Genomic DNA, 19,083 nt, shown 5'->3' on the forward strand with positions numbered 1-19,083 from the left:
GTACATTGTTATGGGTCACTTGGCAGTGGAATCGTTCCACTCTTGTTGAAGCTTAACCGGCTCAAAAATTTTCTTAACCGGGTTAAAACCGTTTCAAAAGCCTCCATTTCTGGCCAGGCGAAACTTCACGTGGAGAAACGCTAATAATACTCTCTCATTAGACAATCTATTTCGCACGTCATTTAATATAGTGAAGAGACCTGGCTGAACACTCGTTCCACGGTAGCGTTTGATACGGGTAGCGATAAACAGCGCCAGTTCTGACATCAGTGGAAACGTCAGCTTACCGGCAACATTTTTTTTCCAGTTCTCACGTTTCCCCAGAATTCATTTATGATCCGGGTTTCCTTTGCCAGATCGTCGGCTTTCGTTCGGAGCAGGCGACACGCAGATTCTAGAGCAGAAACTGATTAATTTGGTCGCTATAAAAGCATGTACCGAAGGCGTCTAACTTTGTAATGAGCTATAAATAAGCACGAAATCGAAGAAGTACGGATTTCATGTTTTTCGGTTCGAGAATCTGCAGGTCGCTCAGCATGCATGCTACAGATATGCAGGAACTAAGCCACTTCAGCGCACTTTCGCTAGCGATAATAAACTTGCGGTTCCTTTCCAACATACAACCTTAAGAGATTTGCTTATGGAAGACTTCTTGAGGCACTCAGAGAAAGAACTCTCATGCCTCATATCCTGACATGTAACATGTTCTGCTCCCATTCTGCGTTGCAATATATGGCTCCGCGTAGCCAGGCATTCCAATTAACTCTTGCAATACGTTTCCACAAAATAAATGAACTCATATATAGGCTATAGCCTGAAAGGTTGTGTCCTAGCTCGGACTGAAAGGGCATGTTCAAGCTCGAATTCATCAAAGGCTGGGCTTCGAAATTTGAAAAAAGTAAATTTTGCTGATATGGACATTTCGCCTAATACTCTTGAATCAGCAGTCCCTACTTTTCATTGCTTCAAAGTGGGTTCGAGCGCCGTCTATTGATTTATGATTGATCCCAAGGCATGGCGCAATGCTGAACCACCTTGTCGCACAGCTTATTCGGCCGGACATCGCCTTGGTCGCGCACGTTTCCCGCTACTTTTGCTGCGTTTTCTGGGGAATATATGTGAACCAAGTGCAATTTTCGCGAACAAAATAGCCAGTGTGGGTGGGTAACAAATCGAACGCCTCGATTACAGGCTAACTGAATGAGATTACACTTTACAGACACAGATCGTGCATTCTAGCTGTGCCTTAGTTCATTTTTATCTCAATGCTGTTCTGCTGCCAACACATGACACATGTTCTGTCTCTCCCGGGGCCATAGTGTTTCTTACTATTAAGTATTAATAAGGAACTATATGGTCGGGGCCCACAGATATTTCACTTGAGGCTTGCTGTCCGCTAACACGATTAGGAAAATAGCTCTTCCGCATTTGTACCCAAGGCGGAGAAAGACTGCAACAAAATCACACAAAATATTCTTTAGAGGGCAGATTGAAATCACTATTTCTATTTTTGTTTTATATGCCGGCAACAGAAAAACAGTTACCCGAAAATAGGCAAACAGCCAAAAGGAAAATTTGGAAGCGAACTCGGACAAAATATGCGACGCAGACCAGATCGTCATGAAATTACATTTTTTCTAACAGCCCTGGCGCACAATACATGGAAACATGCACTCGGACTATAACTAAAAAACAAAAAAAGCATTAGAAGCTACCTTATAAACGTTCTCAATAAATTATACTAATTTTTAAAGCAAGGTTTTCAGTGCACCTAACTGTATTGCAATTCAAATGGCTTAAACGTGGTTACATCGTTATATGCCGGAGCAGAGGGGAAGAGTAAAGATGTAACACCAGTTATTTCTGCTCCAAAAGAAGGTATACATTATCATTCGCGTGACTACAGTGAACTAGAATATTTGGCGCGAACGTGGTCACGGTCATGGTACAGGTATAGCAGAGAAGTGGCCCGGGGAGCAGACTTCCCGTGAGGCATTTACAACAGCAATCCGCTTGTTAAACGGCGGCGCTACAAACGCTCACTCCTGAACCCATTAGCAAAGTCAAACAACATAAAAATATATGTTTTACGTTAGAAAGTTAATGAATAGACGTTCATCTGAGCCAGAAAATGCGTACGTATTCACAGAAAAATGTAAAAACTAAACTGTTCCTTGCGAGGCGTGATGTTTAGCGTTGGCGATCGCAGCGCCGCCGTTGCTCGTGTTTCGCGGAGACGTGCGCCTGCTGCACTATTCATTTCAGTGAATACAAAAACAGCAATCTAGGCGACTCTGTCAGCACATTTTTTTGCCTTCGTGCTTGGTCTAGCGTTTCTAGATTTGTTGCTCGAGCAATAGAACATGTATGTCCTTGTGCGCTACGCTGGAGAAGATAGGAGTTATATTCTTCAACACACGGACGTGCGGGATTTTGTTCCGCACGACATTGAAGACTATGACCCCAAGAAAGTCTACGATATTTTTTGGGCGGGAGACTCGAGTACCTGCGGAGGGTACTATGACGGGAAAATCATCCATATGACAGGTAGGTGCTCTTTTTCTCTGGGTTTTGGAGTTGTTTTGTAGCGCCTGTAAATTCATAATGTGCACTGGAAACCGCAGATACGGAAGAAGAAATGGAGCAGTGGAGGAAGCGCAAGGAAGCACGCAAATGCGCCCGCAAGACGGACATACCTCCGAGGAAAAAGGTGCGAATAGCAATCGCTTTCAAGCGAATTTTCTGTAGCCTGTGGTGCTTGGTCATCAGAAACCCCGCCACCAGCAACTTGCATGCATCCTCGCCGCGCCGGCCGCGTTTCAGTGGAGGTGAAATGCATGGAACCCGTCGCGGTGGCTCGGTGGGTAGGGCGCTCGGCAGCTAATCCGGAGTACCCGAGTTCGAACCCGACCGCGGCGGCCGCGTTTCGATGGAGGCGAAATGCAGAATACTGCCGTGGGGTGTGCGATGTCAGTGCACGTTGAAGATCCCCAGGTGGTCGAAATATTCCGAGCCCTCCACTACGGCACCTCTTTCTTTCTTCTCTTAGTATCTCCTTTATCCTTTCCCGTACGGCGCGGTTCAGGTGTCGGCCATGTGTGAGACAAATACTGCACCATTTCCTTTCCCCCAAATCGAATTTTTAATGCATGACTCCTTTGTACTGTGCAATGTCAGTGCAGGTTAAAGAACCCCATGTGCTCGAAATCAGTCGGAAGCCCTCCATCCTCGTTGCATATGTGAACATGATGTTAGCAAATTTTACGCTAAAACAAATGATGTCCAGAAAGTGCGAGTTCCTATGTATCGCATGCAGAGTGGAATGTGAACGTCTGCATGAGCTGAGAGAAGTTCGCCCGTGGTAAAAATAGGAACAGGCTGTGCGTTCACATGTGTTTGCATTGCATGGCAGGAGTTCACCACTCCAGTCATAGTGGTTTAGCAAGGTTGTTTTCAAAGTGCTGCTTTCAAGATAGCGTGTGCTGCTAGTTGTGGGATAATTTGTTTCATGTCAGTAGTGATTACCTATGACCGGTGCAAGTAACTAGCGATTTTTGTATTATTTCTCGCCTTTGTCAGCACAGTTTCAGACAAGGATGAATTGTTTTCAGTAAGGCTTGCTGTTGGGGCATGCGAAATGATTATTTGCAAAAAAATGCACGGCTGACAATAAATACTGTCATTGTTCTTATAGTGATTTGTCAATGGGTTATGCCACGAAAAACTTCATGTCTTGAATATCTACAGGGACTGTAGCACTGTCTTCAGTGCTATCAAGTTGAGCACATAAGGCGATGGCGATTTGAGTGTTGCTTCTAGGTGTGAAGAAAGTGGGTCGTTCATTGGAGTGTTTCCTTTTTTTCTTTTAAATTACAAATTGAGAGTACCCAAATCAAATTTTACATTTTCAACAACGTCACGAGATGTCATAAAAAGTTTGCAGTCGAAGTTATTACACAGAAGTGAAAAAAATTGGCGGTGGTTTAGATTTGGTTAAACCAGGAGTGATGCGATAGCTACAGCTGGCTCAGTAGAACTTGGTCATGTGACCAACCACGTGATCAGCCACGGCGCTGCCATGCTGAAGGCTCGAAATGCTACCGTAATGTAGCTGTCGCTACAAAACTGAGTCATATTTGGTAACATCTATATTCCATTACTCACAATTCGAACTGTATTTAATACCTCGTATAAATTCAGGTGACTTCTCTGGCATTGTTGAAACTGGTGTAGCAGAGGAGAAAAAGGGAAAAACTTATTTTGGGCTCGGAAATTTTGGTTGCGGATGGATGGAGCCCTTTGTTCAGGGCACCTGTGGCTGCTGCAGCGATCCTGGCATGGTCGTTCAGTTTTCGCTGCTCTTTCAGACTCTTGATTGACAGCACTTCCTCCCATTGCTCTATTATAGAATTCTGTATTTTGGAAGTGCCACTTAAATTTTGGGAGCCTAGCATAGTATGATATAAGGCCTCACGGGCGTAGCTATAGATCTTGTTGCATAGTCCTCCTGGACATTTAGAGAAGTCTAGAATGGTTATTATGGCCTGCCTATTGGGGATTGGCCCGTTGACATTAGGTACAGCTGTGTCAACAACTCTCAGGAGTAAAATTTGAAATGTATCCGGTTTGGTAAGCCGACCTTTACTTGCACTGAGTGCAGTGACATTTTAAGTTTTTTTCAGTTTGTTGAAGTGGCAGTCATGCAAGTGGTGTCTTGCTATAACTGAGTCATTGTTTCCTGCTGAAATGCTGTAAATAAATTTGCCAGTGACATAGGTGAGCTTGCATTTGTTATTGTGTAACTTGATTTGCATTCTGATTTTCTTGTTGTAGGCAAGACTAGAGGAGCAGGCGAAAGGAGTGGCTAAGAAAAATGCTGAGAGGGAATTGCTCAGTAGTCGAGTAGGAAACTCTGCTGAGGAGTCCAAGGTGGCCCACCTTGAGTCACTAGTGCGGGACCTAAAGGCAGAGCTGGAGAGATGCAAGGAAGTGATTGGAGATAAGGAGAAAGAAATGAAAAATCTTAGAAGCCTCAATGAAAGCCTCCAGAAGGCACTGTGCGCAAAAATTCTGCAAAATGGTATGTAAACAACCATACTCTACAGCTTCTTCCTTGTGCAGGCCGTTGTCAAAGCTACTCTACTTCGGTGAAGTCGAGTTAGACTTGCTGCTAGCCTTGTTGGTGCATTTTTGGGATAAAGTTAGCACTGCTTAAGAAGGGCGTTCGAAAGAAGTACAGGATATGGTTTTACTAACAGGTGATTTGTGGGCAAAAAAAAATAAGGCTGCAGAATGAAGTCTTGCAGACACATCAAACTGGGAAGACGAAAAGGAGCAGATGAGAACATTCCATTTGCTTCAGTAGAAGTCTTGAAATACTAAACAGATTTCTGTACAAGACTGACACAGCATTGTATTGCCAAAAGTGCATTTTTTGTCACATAGTGCATTTCCTTTAGTTCTCGGGTTACATGGTTACGGTCTCCTTCGGCCATTTGTTCAGACTTTACCTTGGGATGGCAGTCATGACTCAGTAGTATTCTTGATAATTCATGATCATGTAACCATTTGTTTAGGCACAGCCCTGGATGACCAGCATAATAATAACATAATGTACCATTGGGCTAGTTTCTGTCATGAGAGCTTATGTAAACATTTTATGAATGAAGGCAAAACAAAAGTAAGGGCAACTCTAGTGCATAGACTAGCATCTAGTACAAGGGGGGTCAGAAAATCTTTGCCCCTATTTTGTATCAAGCAAAATACGGCACATACAGGTAATTACAAATATATGTACTGTTCTACCTACCTTGCACTATTTCTCCGCCCAGTCCCCACACCGCTCCAGACATTTGTCCAACCGAAGCACTGAATTTAAGATGCCCTTGTGGTAGCATTTGTCCGGCTGACTGTCGAACCACTGTCTGACTTCTGCCTTGACTTCATCGTTGCATGTGAATCACTGTCCTGCCAGGGACTTCTTCGGCGGACCGAGCATGTGAAAATCACTAGGGTCCAGACTTTATGGTGGGTGGTCAAGACTTTCCAAGTGAAATGACCAGAGCTTGTCGGCGGTTCTGATTGCCACATGTGGTCTTGCATTGTTTTGGAGGATAACCGCATTCTTCACATCAAGAATTCTTGAGCATTTCCGCCCGATAACAGCCAGCAGATGGCGGGCTGTTCCAAGAAAAGTTCACCGATGAGAATGAATATGTTTACTCCACATTTACAGCAGTCATTCGGATAAAAAAAAATAGGGCAAAGACTTTCTGATTCTCCCTCATACTTTATTTTCATGCTTGCATACGCTCTTATAATTATCATTCTGCAAGCAACATAATAATAAAATGTTAGCAGTACTGCGTAGGCACGGTGAGGTGAAAAACCACATTTGAAATTCATCAGTGTCACGTCAGTACTGTTATATCGGGATGACGCCTGAGTTTCAGGTGGCTCTTGAAGTTATGGTCAGCTGTGCATAGTTTGTTCTCGCATGTATTGGATGTGTACAATGTTTGATATTGTGCATTTCCTACAATTGACTTGTTAGTTACATATTTTATGTAGTGCTTGTAATTTAGGTAGAAGTTTTAATCTAGCATAAATTCATTCTGCTTGATGTACGTACTCTTTATCCAGTGTGCAAGTTTTTGGTTTTTTCTTTAGATCATTCACAGAATGAAAATGTGAGTGCCACGATTGACAAGGTTTTCTGGGAAGGAGACAGTGCCACTCAGGCTGTCAACTCTGCAAGTAAGCATACATGCATGTTACCTCAGGCAAGCTTTAGCCTTCAATTCCTCTTGTAGTTCATTTGCAGATTGCAAATCATGATTCCTTGGAATTTGTATCCTGCGAAAATAATTTTGTGACCACATTTTTTTGGAACAAGCATCCAGTAGGTGATTGTTCAGTGGTGGTCAGAGTGAAAATGGACATTTTTCACAACAATGTTTGTTTTTTTGATGGTTCTGTCTGATATACCCAATGTAGGGCTGCACTGCTGAGCATTCAAGTGCTGCTTGTAACGGCTTGTTCGTAGTCAACCTGGCACTGTGCTTGCATAAATGTAGGAGATTTAATGTATCTTCAAATACCATTCACTGATGATCTAGTCCTGCCATTGATACCACAGGAAACAATGTCTTCATCCCTGTACCCTCTTCTTCTAGTGCACAGTCATTCCCTCGGCACCATTGCTCCAGTATTGCCACTTGATGTGGCCTCGCCACTTGCCGCACCGCCTGTTGCCCCTCCGCGGGCTGATGTCGCCCCTCCGCGGGCTGATGTCGCCCCTCCGCGGGCTGATGTCGCCCCTCCTCGGGCTGATGTCACCCCTGCTGTGCCACCAGCTCGGCCAATGTCAAAAGGTATTTATTTTGGCTGCTCTGGTGTACAGCGAGCTTGCGTGCTTGGTGACTCTTCAGTGTTCTCCCAACAAAAACAGCCATTCCACGTCCCTTCAGCAGAGGCAGGCCTTGAGAGGACGCAGTGTATTTGCTTTCCATGAGGCCGACTTCTTTTTTTGTTTTTTTGCAGCTCCTCGCAAGGCAGACCAAGACCTTGACCTGACTGTTGGCACCACAAATGAGGCTGGGGAGGTGAGCAGTACCGGGACGCTTGAACATTAATGATGGGCATATGCTACTGATGATAGCATATCTTCTGCACTGATTACGAATCTGCAATCTGTACATGACCGGTAATGTGATGTAACTAATGACATGGGAGTTTTTGCTCTTTTTTCTTTGCTTTGTAACTTGGCTTTTGTTTCTTAAAATTATGTGCTGGACTGATTGAATATTGATAGCAAATAATCATCAAAAAGTGCAGCTGCATACACCAAGGCGAATTGTGGTTCTCTGTTTTGAAAAAAGATATTTTAGAATATCAGGCATGCCTTTTGTGCCACAGACAACTGTATGTCAGCTTCCCTGACTAAACCAGGCATCAAGCACTTTGAACCAAGGCTGGCATTTGCATTAGCATCTGCCATCTGGAGTGCACGAATGTTGGCACAAAAACATGCAGTTAAGAGGGTTCACCAGTGACAGTGTCCACAGGAAATACATGGGAACTTTCAGAAGCTGTAGCGCATGTAAAAATGGGTCGATTTTCATGGGGTCTGTGGCAGCGTGTTCTTCATTAGTGCATAGAGGAAATGTGGACAGATGTTATTTTTTAAGTTTCTTTTTTTACAAATGAGAGGCAAATATTCAGAAAAATTGCATTTTTTGATATGTCTGTTTTCATGTCATCTCGTGAAAAAACAGCCAAGATCAGACTTTCATCCGCAATATTTCCTCCCTTTTTCTTTATTTATTGTCAAGCTGCAATTATAATCCATATCGAGCTTAGTGTTTGCGCTTTACAGGCTCTGTATGTTGTGTATGCATTTTCTGCGGGGATTTGAAATTCGTGCCAAACTTAACTAGCGGGACGTGGCTCCATCTGGCGTCAGAATATTTTGCCGCTACTACATTCTACCACCAACCTCTTGGTTGTCTGTGTTCGTGCGCGCAGGTTTTCACTCAGAACTTCAACGGACTTGAGCTCTCTTTCCTTTTTTCTTTCTTGGGCTGTATTCGGGAGGGATTTCTACTTTTCTTTTTTGCTCGAGCTTGTGGTGCAAGGGGCCAAAACACAGGAAGGGGGCTCCCTATTCAGGACATGTGGAAGAACAGCTTTGTTCCTTGCCCAGCGCAGGGCGCAGTAACCCAGGGGGCAATACAAGTAAAGAATGCAGCTGCAAATATTCCTCATAGGTGGCCCTTGAGCCGATAGCGGCACTTACGTGAACCCAACAGGGCCTGGTTGTCAAGTTGTCGGGCCGAAAACCGGTACTGGGTTCATGTAAGCGCGTGCTGTGAAATATGAGCCTTATAAAATTGTTATCATGAGTTCGTGCTGTGAAGACGCACTGATAATTTGTTGCGATGGAGTAATGGCAACGTAACGTGCCATACTTTTTTTGGTAACGGTAACGCGTTACCTTTTTGTAGCTTATGTAGGGCGGTAATGCGTTCCTTTTTTTAGCGTAACAAGTGACATATTTGGTTACTTTGTTTCGGTAACGCCTACAACGCCTTCGTAACGCCTTTGGTTGCCTGTAAAGCAGCTTTGCTCTCACTTGAATCGGCCACTTTGTGCAGGCTGCGGTTCTGTAATTGCAGAGTGCTTGTCTCTTTTATTTAGTACGTGCTCATGCAGCCACATGCCTATGAGTTTGCAGTCAGCATGCAAAGTGTGATGCAAGAGCATGGTCTCTCATTTTTTCTGCTCAGTAACAAGCATATATACGCTGAAAATTAGCTGAGTAGCTCCACATGCAATCACCGTCATATCTCATTTGGCTCATTCAAGAAAGCAATTAAGCCCCCTTTGTGCTCAGGAAAAAATTTTAATAATGTTCCCAAGGGTTAGTCTCGCTGTGTTTGAAATTTTGCCTCAGTACCCCTTAATCATCGCAAACTTAGCTGCAAAGAAAATGCAAGATTTCACGGAAGTTAGAATTGCTACACATATATTCTGTAAAGAAATAGGGACACAAAATTTTTAACTCCATATTTGTTTTTTTAGATGGCGTGTAGGACGTCAGTAAAAATGTTGACCATGTGGAGCTTGCCCACATGCAGTAAATCATTATTTGTTGAATTTGTCTCCCACTCCTTCCTTTAGGGGAGTTTCTTGCTTCATTTTTGAGCTCATCTCAATTATAGTGCCATGCTGAAGGGAATTCAGAGAAGCTTGGAAAGCTTCCTCTTATATAGAAATCTCTATGAACGATTTTGGTTCCTGTACCACCATCACACGGACAATTGCAATCTTGATGAGTTGATCGGGATCAAATTGAGTGCTGATCCGGTGCTGCTACATGGCCTATTCAATTGCGCCCGACCATGCTCAATCCTAAGCTGCTTCTCAAACCGCAATTTTAACCATTTTTTAGCGCGCTCACCTTTCCGCACAGGAAACAATTAAGTTAAAACCTAAACCGGAGTGCACAGAAATATGTGGTTCAAAAGCTCTAAAATCTAAAAATATTGCAACGAATACTGTGAATGAAGACAGACTGAATGAATTGTCTAGGCAGAATGTGTTTTCTGGGCACTTCTGCTTCGTGTCCTGTGCAGGCTCGGTGCTGTTGGCCTCTGCGCCGTGCCTGAGGTGCACTAATAAATCATCTGTTTTTTTTCAGGTACACGTTGGTCATGGCCACTACATTGACCCAGGGACATGGGAGCGGCTGTTAACAGCCAACAATGACTCGGCTTTCTGTAAGCAGCTAGCAGTCCGCTTGTGGGGCAACACGGTATTGTCGGAGAGGAGCGTGACGGGGACTCTTTCGAACAATGCCATTTCTAAAGGTGCGACAAAAGTATTCCCTCCGCTCTCCCCTGCCAAGGTAGCTTCAATGGCAGGTGAGTGGAAAACACTTGGTTATTGCTTGGCTAATAACATTTTCTACAAGCTGCAATGTTTCATGCTCATGCATTTTTTTCTCTAACATATTTGTATCGTACAGAAAAGCCTCGTTAATGTTATGTAACTGGGACTGCAGAAAAGATTCGAAATAACGAAGTTTGAATTATTCACATTCTACTGTAGATCAGTTAACCTAGAATTGCTACCCGTGACTAGGAGTTGTACTTTTAAGTTTTTATTTTGTGAGACTGCCGGGCTTTGCAGAAACCTCGGAATTCATTGCAGAGACTGCCCCTCAAAAACTTGTGCGCCTGTTTGGCAGACGTAAATCACTGACTAATCATGAAAGAGCAGTTAGTCCGCGACATAATCAAGACAGCGAGGCTGCACGATCATTGTGTCAGCACGCCGTCTGTTGAGTTAACAAATAAAAAATTTGACACACTAAAATGTGACTACAAACCTCTATGATTACCAATCTTAGGTTGTCATTTTAAAAGGCTTGAATGATATGGTTCTGGCACGTGTTTTGAAGCTGTGAAGAAGTTATCAGAAGCAGTGTTTCTTTAAAGTAAAAATGAGTTGTAAGTTGGCGCTTGTCTCTTGTCCCGTTGTTCTGCGCTGTTCCGTCACATATCAGTAGCCAGCACGCCCAAGCTGCTGTCCTGGCTTTTCTCTGATCTGCCGCATATTCTTTTTGTGCCATGTCTCTGCAGACTCTTTCTGGCATTTTTTGAAGCTTAAAGGCTGCCTTGGTGAAGAGATGCTAAAACGCCACAAGCGCCTACCTCGTTACTTGGCTCAAAAGTGCTCGGACTTACGCCGCTAATCGAGTAAGTGAGCTGATAATTTTCTTTCATCATCATCATTAGTCTTATTACATCCACTGCAGGGCAAAGAGCTCTCCCATATCTCCGTTAACCTTGTCGTCTGCCAGCTGTCGTGTGCCCACCTCACTTTCTGCCGCACCCTGCTACACTTGCCTTCTCTTGGAATCCATTCCATAAATCTTAAGAAACATCGGTTATCTTGCCTTCACCCATTTCGTCCTCTTGATTTTAACTAGGACGTCATTAAACGGAAGCTGAAATGGTTTTCGAATCGCACGAAACGCTGTGGTTGGGAAGAAAGGAACTTGAAAATCATGTGTGTAGATTTTTTCCCGATTCTATCCGCAAAGGGAGCTGCAATCGCTTCTCAAAACCCGCCAGCGGCACGCCCTCGTCGCTTCCGGAAGCGCGGGGGGGTACGGCAGAGAGGGCGAACTGGCGGAAGTGACGCTATTCACGGACAGTCGGCCGGCTGTCCGGCTGCGCTTGCTTCGCTGCGGCCCACGGTTTGGCGAACCATAGACTACCGTAATCTTCTGCCAGTGCCGTTTACTTTCTCTCGTTCGGGCTTTCCGTGTAATGCTTGAAGCCTGTGTATTAACCAGTTTTGACATGGTACTTCTTTCGAACAGCGCTCAGCACACATCGTGGTAGAATCCGTCGGTTCTCCCCAAGCCTCCTCCACGTTAACCTGACAATCTAGTGGTACGCAGCATGCCGAAACTGCCTGCACAAAATATGTGCATCAATATTTCTCTTTTTGTTATATTAATTTCTTACCTGTATGTAAACTCTTTGCCTTTTCCAGCTGGTTCACATCCATGTTGAGCTAAGGCCACTTCCAGCATTGTCTTTCAGGCACACAGTCTTGAACTCTTTTGAGCTCATTACGCACTGTGTGCCTTTTGGCTTTTTCCTGATTGCTTGCACTTGATGGGAGCACAAGCAATTCTCTTAATCCTTCAACAGTGCACAGCACATGCAGCTGCACCTAACTGAACAATAAAAACCGATTATTTAAGCTTAGCATACTTGAGCAAAGCAAACATTCGCATTCATGAGCGCTTGGTAATGGCTGACGATTGAATATGGCACCAGAATTCATGCAAATTTTTCCTTGAGCCAGAACGGCAAAGTTGTCGAGCCGCGGTACGCATGTATCTGTCACAAGCAATCGTGCCGGTTATCTCGATACGCAACAGCAGCAACTATATCTCGCAGCACACGAGTTTTGATTAGCAGCACTGCAAGCTCCGAAACGCAGCCATAATTATTGTTCAAAAGCGAATTCAGCATGCAAAAAAAAAACAATGTACGGGGGTAAGTGCAGAAGTTTCATGGTTGAACAGTAGCCCGAAAATGCGACAGAAGGAAAGTGCACATGGGAGCTTCCTCCTGGTCGCCTCGTCTCTTCGCGCTGCAGTACAGCCGTACACCCGCTCCAACTCGTCTAGTTTGGCATTTATTTGTAGTTCTAAAAGACCTTGGGGGTAATTAGGCAAGTAACTATAAATAAATGAAGAAACAAATGCTTTACCTCGCATGACTCGTGTAAGCTTGTCGGTGATCTGAATTAGATCATGTTTACGGGCGTTACAAGAAGTTCGTGGCCAGGCTTTTATGCAGCAGTGGTACACCGAAACGTTTCGACACAATTTGCTTTTTTTTATTGCCGCTTCACCTACATAAAAGATATGCACGCGCATGCACCTACGCAAAGAATACGTATCAGTCAAGATTTGGTTTTCGTGTTACCCTGGTAGGACGTGAAAGGCCCATACTGGGTTAACGAAATTTCCGGCTTGCATACACCGTTATGTGGTCCCTTCTCTATTTCTTAGCTTTTTATCAGGCCGTGGCACCAGTTTTCTGTTTAGTCTGTAGTTCTCAACGATTTCGGAATAGGTTTGTGCATGCTCGTCCATGTTGCAGTCCGGCGGTTCCACAGTTACCTGGAAGCAGAGAATATGGGAGTGCGCCGACTACCCCTGAGTCGGCGAAGATATTGATAGCAGAGAAAGCAGGGAAGCCCTGCTGCGCAGTGAAGAACCCGCTCGGCAGAGTCAAGCCAATCCGCCTGGCGGCTGATGCCGCGAAGAGAAAATATTTGTTAGCCTTTAGTCACGGAGGTTCCAGCCCGCGCCCTCCAGGCCTGCATGCTGGGGCGGTGAGTAGTAAGGGGTCTCTATTTCTCGTGGAAATAAAAGCTGTCATCCACCCATCCATCCAGTCGAGATTTCCAACACGTGAAAACGTCGCGACTTGACTTTCACTGCAGGCGCACTCCGCGGCGTCGTTGGTTCCACCGCTTTCTGAAGCTGCTGATGGCTTGAACATGTATGACGAAAGTACTAACTGTTCAACACTGCTTGAATTAGCCATAATTTCCACAACGCAAGGCGCTGCGCAGCAACGCCGTCAGTGCCGGCTGGAGATCCCCGTGGATGACGTCACGAGGGTCCAGGCCAATCACGGGCAAGAGCAGCGTTCGCTCGGCGCCCTGAGGCGGTGGGGCGCGTTTTCTTCTAAAAAACAACTTTTTGCATTTATTTCCGCTCTTTTTCAATGAGAAATTCTTTTGCTGCGGACCAAAAGCTATAAAATGATGTAGAGAAGTCATTTTTTCGAAAACTGCTTCATCTTCCCTTTAACCCGCTTTGGTTCTCTGACCCACTCTGCCCTCTTTCTGTTTGAATGCTACACCTATCGTGTTCCTTTTCATAGCTTGCTGCGTGGTCCTCAATTTTATTAGGTTGAACTCTGTTATCCTCAGCATTTCTGCCCCATAGGTGAGTACCGGTAAGATACAGCTGAACCCATTTATAATGCCCGTAGATATAACAAACGCTCGCTTATTACGAACGGATACATTGCTACCGTCAAATTACGCATAAAGTCCATAGCGATTTGTCGTGGATACAGCGAACAATTTTGGCCGCACCACTCTTATTATAGTAAATGGGAAGGCATCGACACGTCTAGAAGTTGAAGAGGTCATGCTTCCAGCAAGCATAGAGATCAAGGAGCGTTTTTCACCCTTCTGGACACTGCCCTGGAAAGACAGGGGCATCGTCGAAAGCAGATATAATGACCTTGGCCGTAGATCAACTAGCAGCAGCAATTTGAGAATTTTGAAAGCCAGGCTGGCCAAGTAGTATGCATCGCCTGCGCAGTCGGCTCCATCTTTTTGTGCTGCTACCGCATGCAGGCAGCATAATACAGCGGACAGTGCAGCTGATGCACTCTGCCATGAGCGCTGTGCTACTATTTTCCTGGGCATGAGCCAAGGAACAACAGATGATGTTCGAAACACTACATTTTGTAATGCAAAGCTGCCAGATGTTTCCTCGGATGACGATGTTCCTACGCACCACGAAATCGCATAGGCGCATGCTCTGACAAAGACATTGAACACCAAGTGCGAGCACTCGCCTACTGCCAGGAATCTATTTATGTGGCTGACCTGCCAGCAGCTGCCATGGACACTTCAACCTTCAGTTAAATCCCAACTGTAATTTTGATAGTTGGCAGCAAGGGTTTTGTCAAGGATTTAGTGATACCTTAGAAACCTGGAAGGAGCCATGACAAAAGTAGGCACGCATAAAGCAGAATTATGCGAAATAAATGCCGCTTTGGTTTCCTTAGTATTTTTGGCTGTTATACGGAGAGTCCACTTAACTACGAGAGTCGGATGTAACGAACGGAATTTGTGTGATGTCAGGTTCGTTATGAGGGGCTCTACTACAACTGCTTTATACTTTTCTCTTAAGGGATATTGGTAAACTGCCATTCCATTCATGATCTGCGAGAACCTTCCAAATGCGCTCCACCCCATTCTTAATATAGTTATTTCGCTCTTGTGAATCAGATCACCGGTCACTACCTGCCCTAAGTATTCCTTTACCACTTCCAGCACCTCGCTGCTAATTGTAAAGTGCTTTTTCGTTCCGAGACTGTTGAGCATTATTACTTCATCTAGTTTTCTGCATATTAATTTTTAGACCCACTGTTCGAATATGATTGTCTAACTCATTGATCATGCTTTGCAGTTCGTCTCCTGAGTGACTGATCTGAGGGTTCAGCTCTCTTTTGTTAATGGTAAACCTCGAACGCAATCTTTCACTGCAGGAAGCCAGACTTACAGGGTAACACAGTGGGCCAGTGTGATGCATATCATTTTGCTTCGAAAAGTACAGTTTTCTTCTGCATCTGGTTTTGTGGTGGTCCATTTATTGTGCCTTTTGCATCCAATTTTAGAATGTGTGTGAAAAATATGGTGTTGGGCATGAATACGAGCTTTCTTGCTTATTTTTTTCTCAGGACTGCCTGGAGGGAGGCGATTGTCTGGTGAACCACATCGTGCACCTTAGGACAGCATCGAGAAAGGCATTTTTCGGCCAATAAATATGGTTGTGCTCAAGTAAGGTGTTTTCGTATCTGTTCTGGAGTGCACATACAGAGCCGACCAGTCAGCTGCTCAATAACTGGGCAATGACTGAAGTACAGTAAAAACTCTTCAATTCGAAGTCGTTGGGACCACGCATATTATTAGAATTAACTGACCAGAGCAAAAATATGGAGACGGGCGAAAAATTCTGTTGCGGGAATGCGCTACCGCAATACTGGGCGAACTTTGCGTTTACCACTGCTGCATTTTGTTTTGTAGCTCCCCGTGGGATGGCATGGCACGCACGTGCAACTCAAAGCAACAAATGTGTAATGATGCCATCACAAAGACAGCAATCTGAAGCCAATTGAAATAAAAAAGTGAAAAAATGAATGTGGAATAACTCAACTAATCCAAGGTATACAAAGTGAAAGCTGTCAGCTTTCACTGTGTTCATTGGCCTTGGCATTGACAGTGTTCCAGACGCTGATGACATTTGAGAAAAGGAAGGGCACATAACTGGCTCCCTGGGTCAGTGGACACCTCAATCGTGCTTTGAGTTTCATGGCGGTGGTGATAGATGTGGGCTGCATGCATTAGCGCTTACAACCTTGTGGCAAACAAGCAGCAATAGGCAGCAGTGTTCATTGGGTGACCAACCGCTCACGATCAACTATAAAATGCTACCTGCAGGGTGGGCGCGTTGCCTATCCAGTGTATGGAACGCACTCGTTACAGATTCCAAGCTGTGTCTGCTTGGCTAGATCACGTGGTCAGGCAACAGCCGCTCCGCAGCTGTGGAGCCCCGGCACAGCGATGGAAGACTGCTTGGCTGCGCGGTGAAGTCACGTGATGCGTAGCTGTGGTAGCGGCACAGCAAGGACGTTCAAGGTCAAACTGCAGCCCATGGCAAATTCAGCGGTGTGAGGCCAGTAAAGCTTTCGCTTTAAAAGCGGCATTCCACCCTGCCTAAACACGCACGTGCTGCCCGAACAGGAAACTGAACTGTAAACGCTCGAAGTTTCGGCTTCTGGTGCGACGTACGCCTTGGACACCTAGATAGTATAGGAATCAAGTTTGCCCTCGCACTTCCGCTTGTCCGACGAAGTGACCACCAGCACGAAAGAGCTGAATAAACTGAGCAATTCGAATTTTCTTCAGCGGAAGCGATTAGTGTGCGAATTGACAAAGTTTGACTCATTTGGAGCAAGCCCAATTTCCTGCCGGGAACAGGTACGGGCATGGGGTGCATATACTACCTGGCGCTTCTCCAAAACTACCTAAGGCGCAAAGAGGCCGGCGCTACTGTTTGGTCGACCTATCGCTCTACGGAACACTACTCACAAAAGCGGCGCTGCCAGCATTGTGCGCAGTTAACCATCGCTAGACATGCACTGACACTGCTAGGGCCGGATGCTTCAATGCCAGCGCCTCCTTTAGATGCTGCCTTGATCGCGACCAGGTTGGAGAGGAGCACATGCACCGCTGCTATCAGTCTGGCCATGCCTTGATGAATTAATAGCCGATAGTATGTAACTTTAAAACTACTATCCATGCCTGTTTTGCAGTGAAGCACGTCTTCTCTGCAGGCGTGCGCTCCGGTGGTCTACAAGCTGTATGAGATCGGTTTTTGTGCTGAGATGTACTGGGACTTGGGTGCCTTGCATATCGAGCATCGACGTTGCTAATAGGCATCGCCCTACATTGCCACCTCATGGCTCCAAGGGGCCATCGCTTCTTTGGTTTGCAGCGAAATCGGGATCAGACATCCTCGCATGGCATTTCAGGTCTTCGAATTAACTGAGCTGCTGCATGCTGCAGCATTGTAAAATTTATATCAGAAATTGCGGGACTGCAGAAATCCTAATTATCCAGGATTTCGAATTACCAGAGTTCGAATTATCAGGGTTTTACTGTATATTCACTCATTAAGCCACGACAAGAATGCGACACAACAGAAGACAGGACAACACAATTACGACAGGGTACAGGCAACATGAATACGACACAACACAAGACAGGACAACACAATTACAACACAAGACAGACAACAGGAATACGACACAACAGAAGACAGGCCAACACATATAAGACAAGACAGACAACACAATTACGACACAAGACAGACAATAGACATACGACATGCCAAAAATACGACAAGACAAGTTCTTTGTTGTGTTCTTGTTGTATTTTTCGACTGGGTTGGTGCAACTTTCTTGGGATGGTGCGAAATGGCGTTGAAGTAAGGTATAGAGCCCGTCTTTTTGTGCTGCTCAACTACGTCAGCATCATGCGAATGGTGTTCCGTTCCCTCGAGAGAGTAAAAACACACTCTCACAGGTGCACGAGATGGGCAAGTGGGTACCCAGGTGCCATTGGCTTGGAAACCTGCTCCGAGAATGCATTCTAAACACTGTGACGGCATGACTTCCATAAAGCGGTCGTGATGCATGCGATTGCCAACCTGTCCTTCACCAGCCTCGAGTGGTTCGACTCATAGCTAAGAGGCCTCCCGATCTTAGGCTGTGGCGCCAACATATGTGGTCGTCCGCAAAGCGCAGGTCTAAGTCAAGAAGCTACAAACTTAGTGAAATGCTTAGTGAAATTCAGACGTAAAAGATAGGCTTTGACCACATGCCTAAAGATTTCTAAAACGTCTTGTGCCAACTTATCTGAGCCCTCCTTGTACAAAAAAATTAGGTAGCTATCAACATAATGAAATGCTACTATGCCGAGGTCTTCCAAACAGGGGTTTGATGCGGTATCGACTCTGGACAGAAGAATGTCGCGGAGGAACAGTGCAACCTGGGACCCTCTGCATATGCCTGATTTCTGATGTAAATACCGCCTTGCCAACTCACAAATGTGGAGTTCTAGTTTCTTGTGGACAGCAACCTGGGCAGGTGCTCTGCAGTGAGCATCGACATGGAGGGCCTGCACTATTCATTGTCACATGATAGACCCCTGAGGCATGTGCAAACTGCATCAGGGTGAACAATGAACATGCTTTTACAGATGATTGCGTGATTTCGGTTGCTGGCTTCATGGGGCTGTTGTACTTTTACTGCAAATCCGCATTTGTCAGTTGGCAGGGCGGTATTTACACGCAGGTCGTACCTTTTCTCAGCAACATTTTTTTGTCTAAAGTCGATAAGGCATTAGAGCCCTGTTTGGAAGACCTTGGCATAGTAGCATTTCGTTATGTTCATGACTACCTAATTTTTCTGGACATAGGAGGCTCAGATAAGTTGGCACAAGATGTTTTAGGAGTCTTTAAGGCATGCGGTCAAGGCCTGTCTTTTACATCAGAATTGTCTAAGCAGAACCGTTAGCAGTTTCTTGATGCAGACCTGCGCTTTGTGGACGAATATGTTTGTCGGAGCTACAGCTAAAGATCGGGGAAGGCTCTTCTTAGCTACGAGTCGGACCACTCGTTGC

General features: G+C 45.2%; 1 protein-coding gene across 2 annotated transcripts; it reads left to right on the forward strand.

The window, feature by feature from the left end:
* Nucleotides 1–2,269: 2,269 nt before the first annotated feature.
* On the forward strand, nucleotides 2,270–15,890 carry LOC144116159 (uncharacterized). 2 transcript variants are annotated; one of them, XM_077650866.1, is made up of 9 exons: nucleotides 2,270–2,547; nucleotides 2,625–2,710; nucleotides 4,834–5,080; nucleotides 6,670–6,756; nucleotides 7,176–7,373; nucleotides 7,543–7,604; nucleotides 10,202–10,424; nucleotides 11,145–11,261; nucleotides 15,579–15,890. In XM_077650866.1, the coding sequence occupies exons 1-8, from the start codon at nucleotides 2,364–2,366 to the stop codon at nucleotides 11,255–11,257; spliced, it is 1,200 nt and encodes a 399-aa protein (XP_077506992.1). In that variant the 5' UTR covers nucleotides 2,270–2,363; the 3' UTR covers nucleotides 11,258–11,261; nucleotides 15,579–15,890. The 2 variants fall into 2 exon arrangements, with proteins under 2 accessions (XP_077506992.1, XP_077506993.1); XM_077650867.1 differs by lacking the exon at nucleotides 15,579–15,890 and adding an exon at nucleotides 13,191–13,442.
* Nucleotides 15,891–19,083: the final 3,193 nt, after the last annotated feature.

The sequence above is a fragment of the Amblyomma americanum genome, chromosome 1, assembly GCF_052857255.1.
Source record: "Amblyomma americanum isolate KBUSLIRL-KWMA chromosome 1, ASM5285725v1, whole genome shotgun sequence".
NCBI classification, from domain to species: Eukaryota; Metazoa; Arthropoda; class Arachnida; order Ixodida; family Ixodidae; genus Amblyomma; species Amblyomma americanum.

Bases quoted from the DNA above. Each gene is read 5' to 3' on its own strand.
- LOC144116159 (XM_077650866.1), top strand. From the start codon at position 2,364: ATGTATGTCCTTGTGCGCTACGCTGGAGAAGATAGGAGTTATATTCTT. The intron at 5,081-6,669 runs GTATGTAAACAA...TTTTTTCTTTAG, and splicing joins CGCAAAAATTCTGCAAAATG to ATCATTCACAGAATGAAAAT. The intron at 7,374-7,542 runs GTATTTATTTTG...GTTTTTTTGCAG, and splicing joins AGCTCGGCCAATGTCAAAAG to CTCCTCGCAAGGCAGACCAA.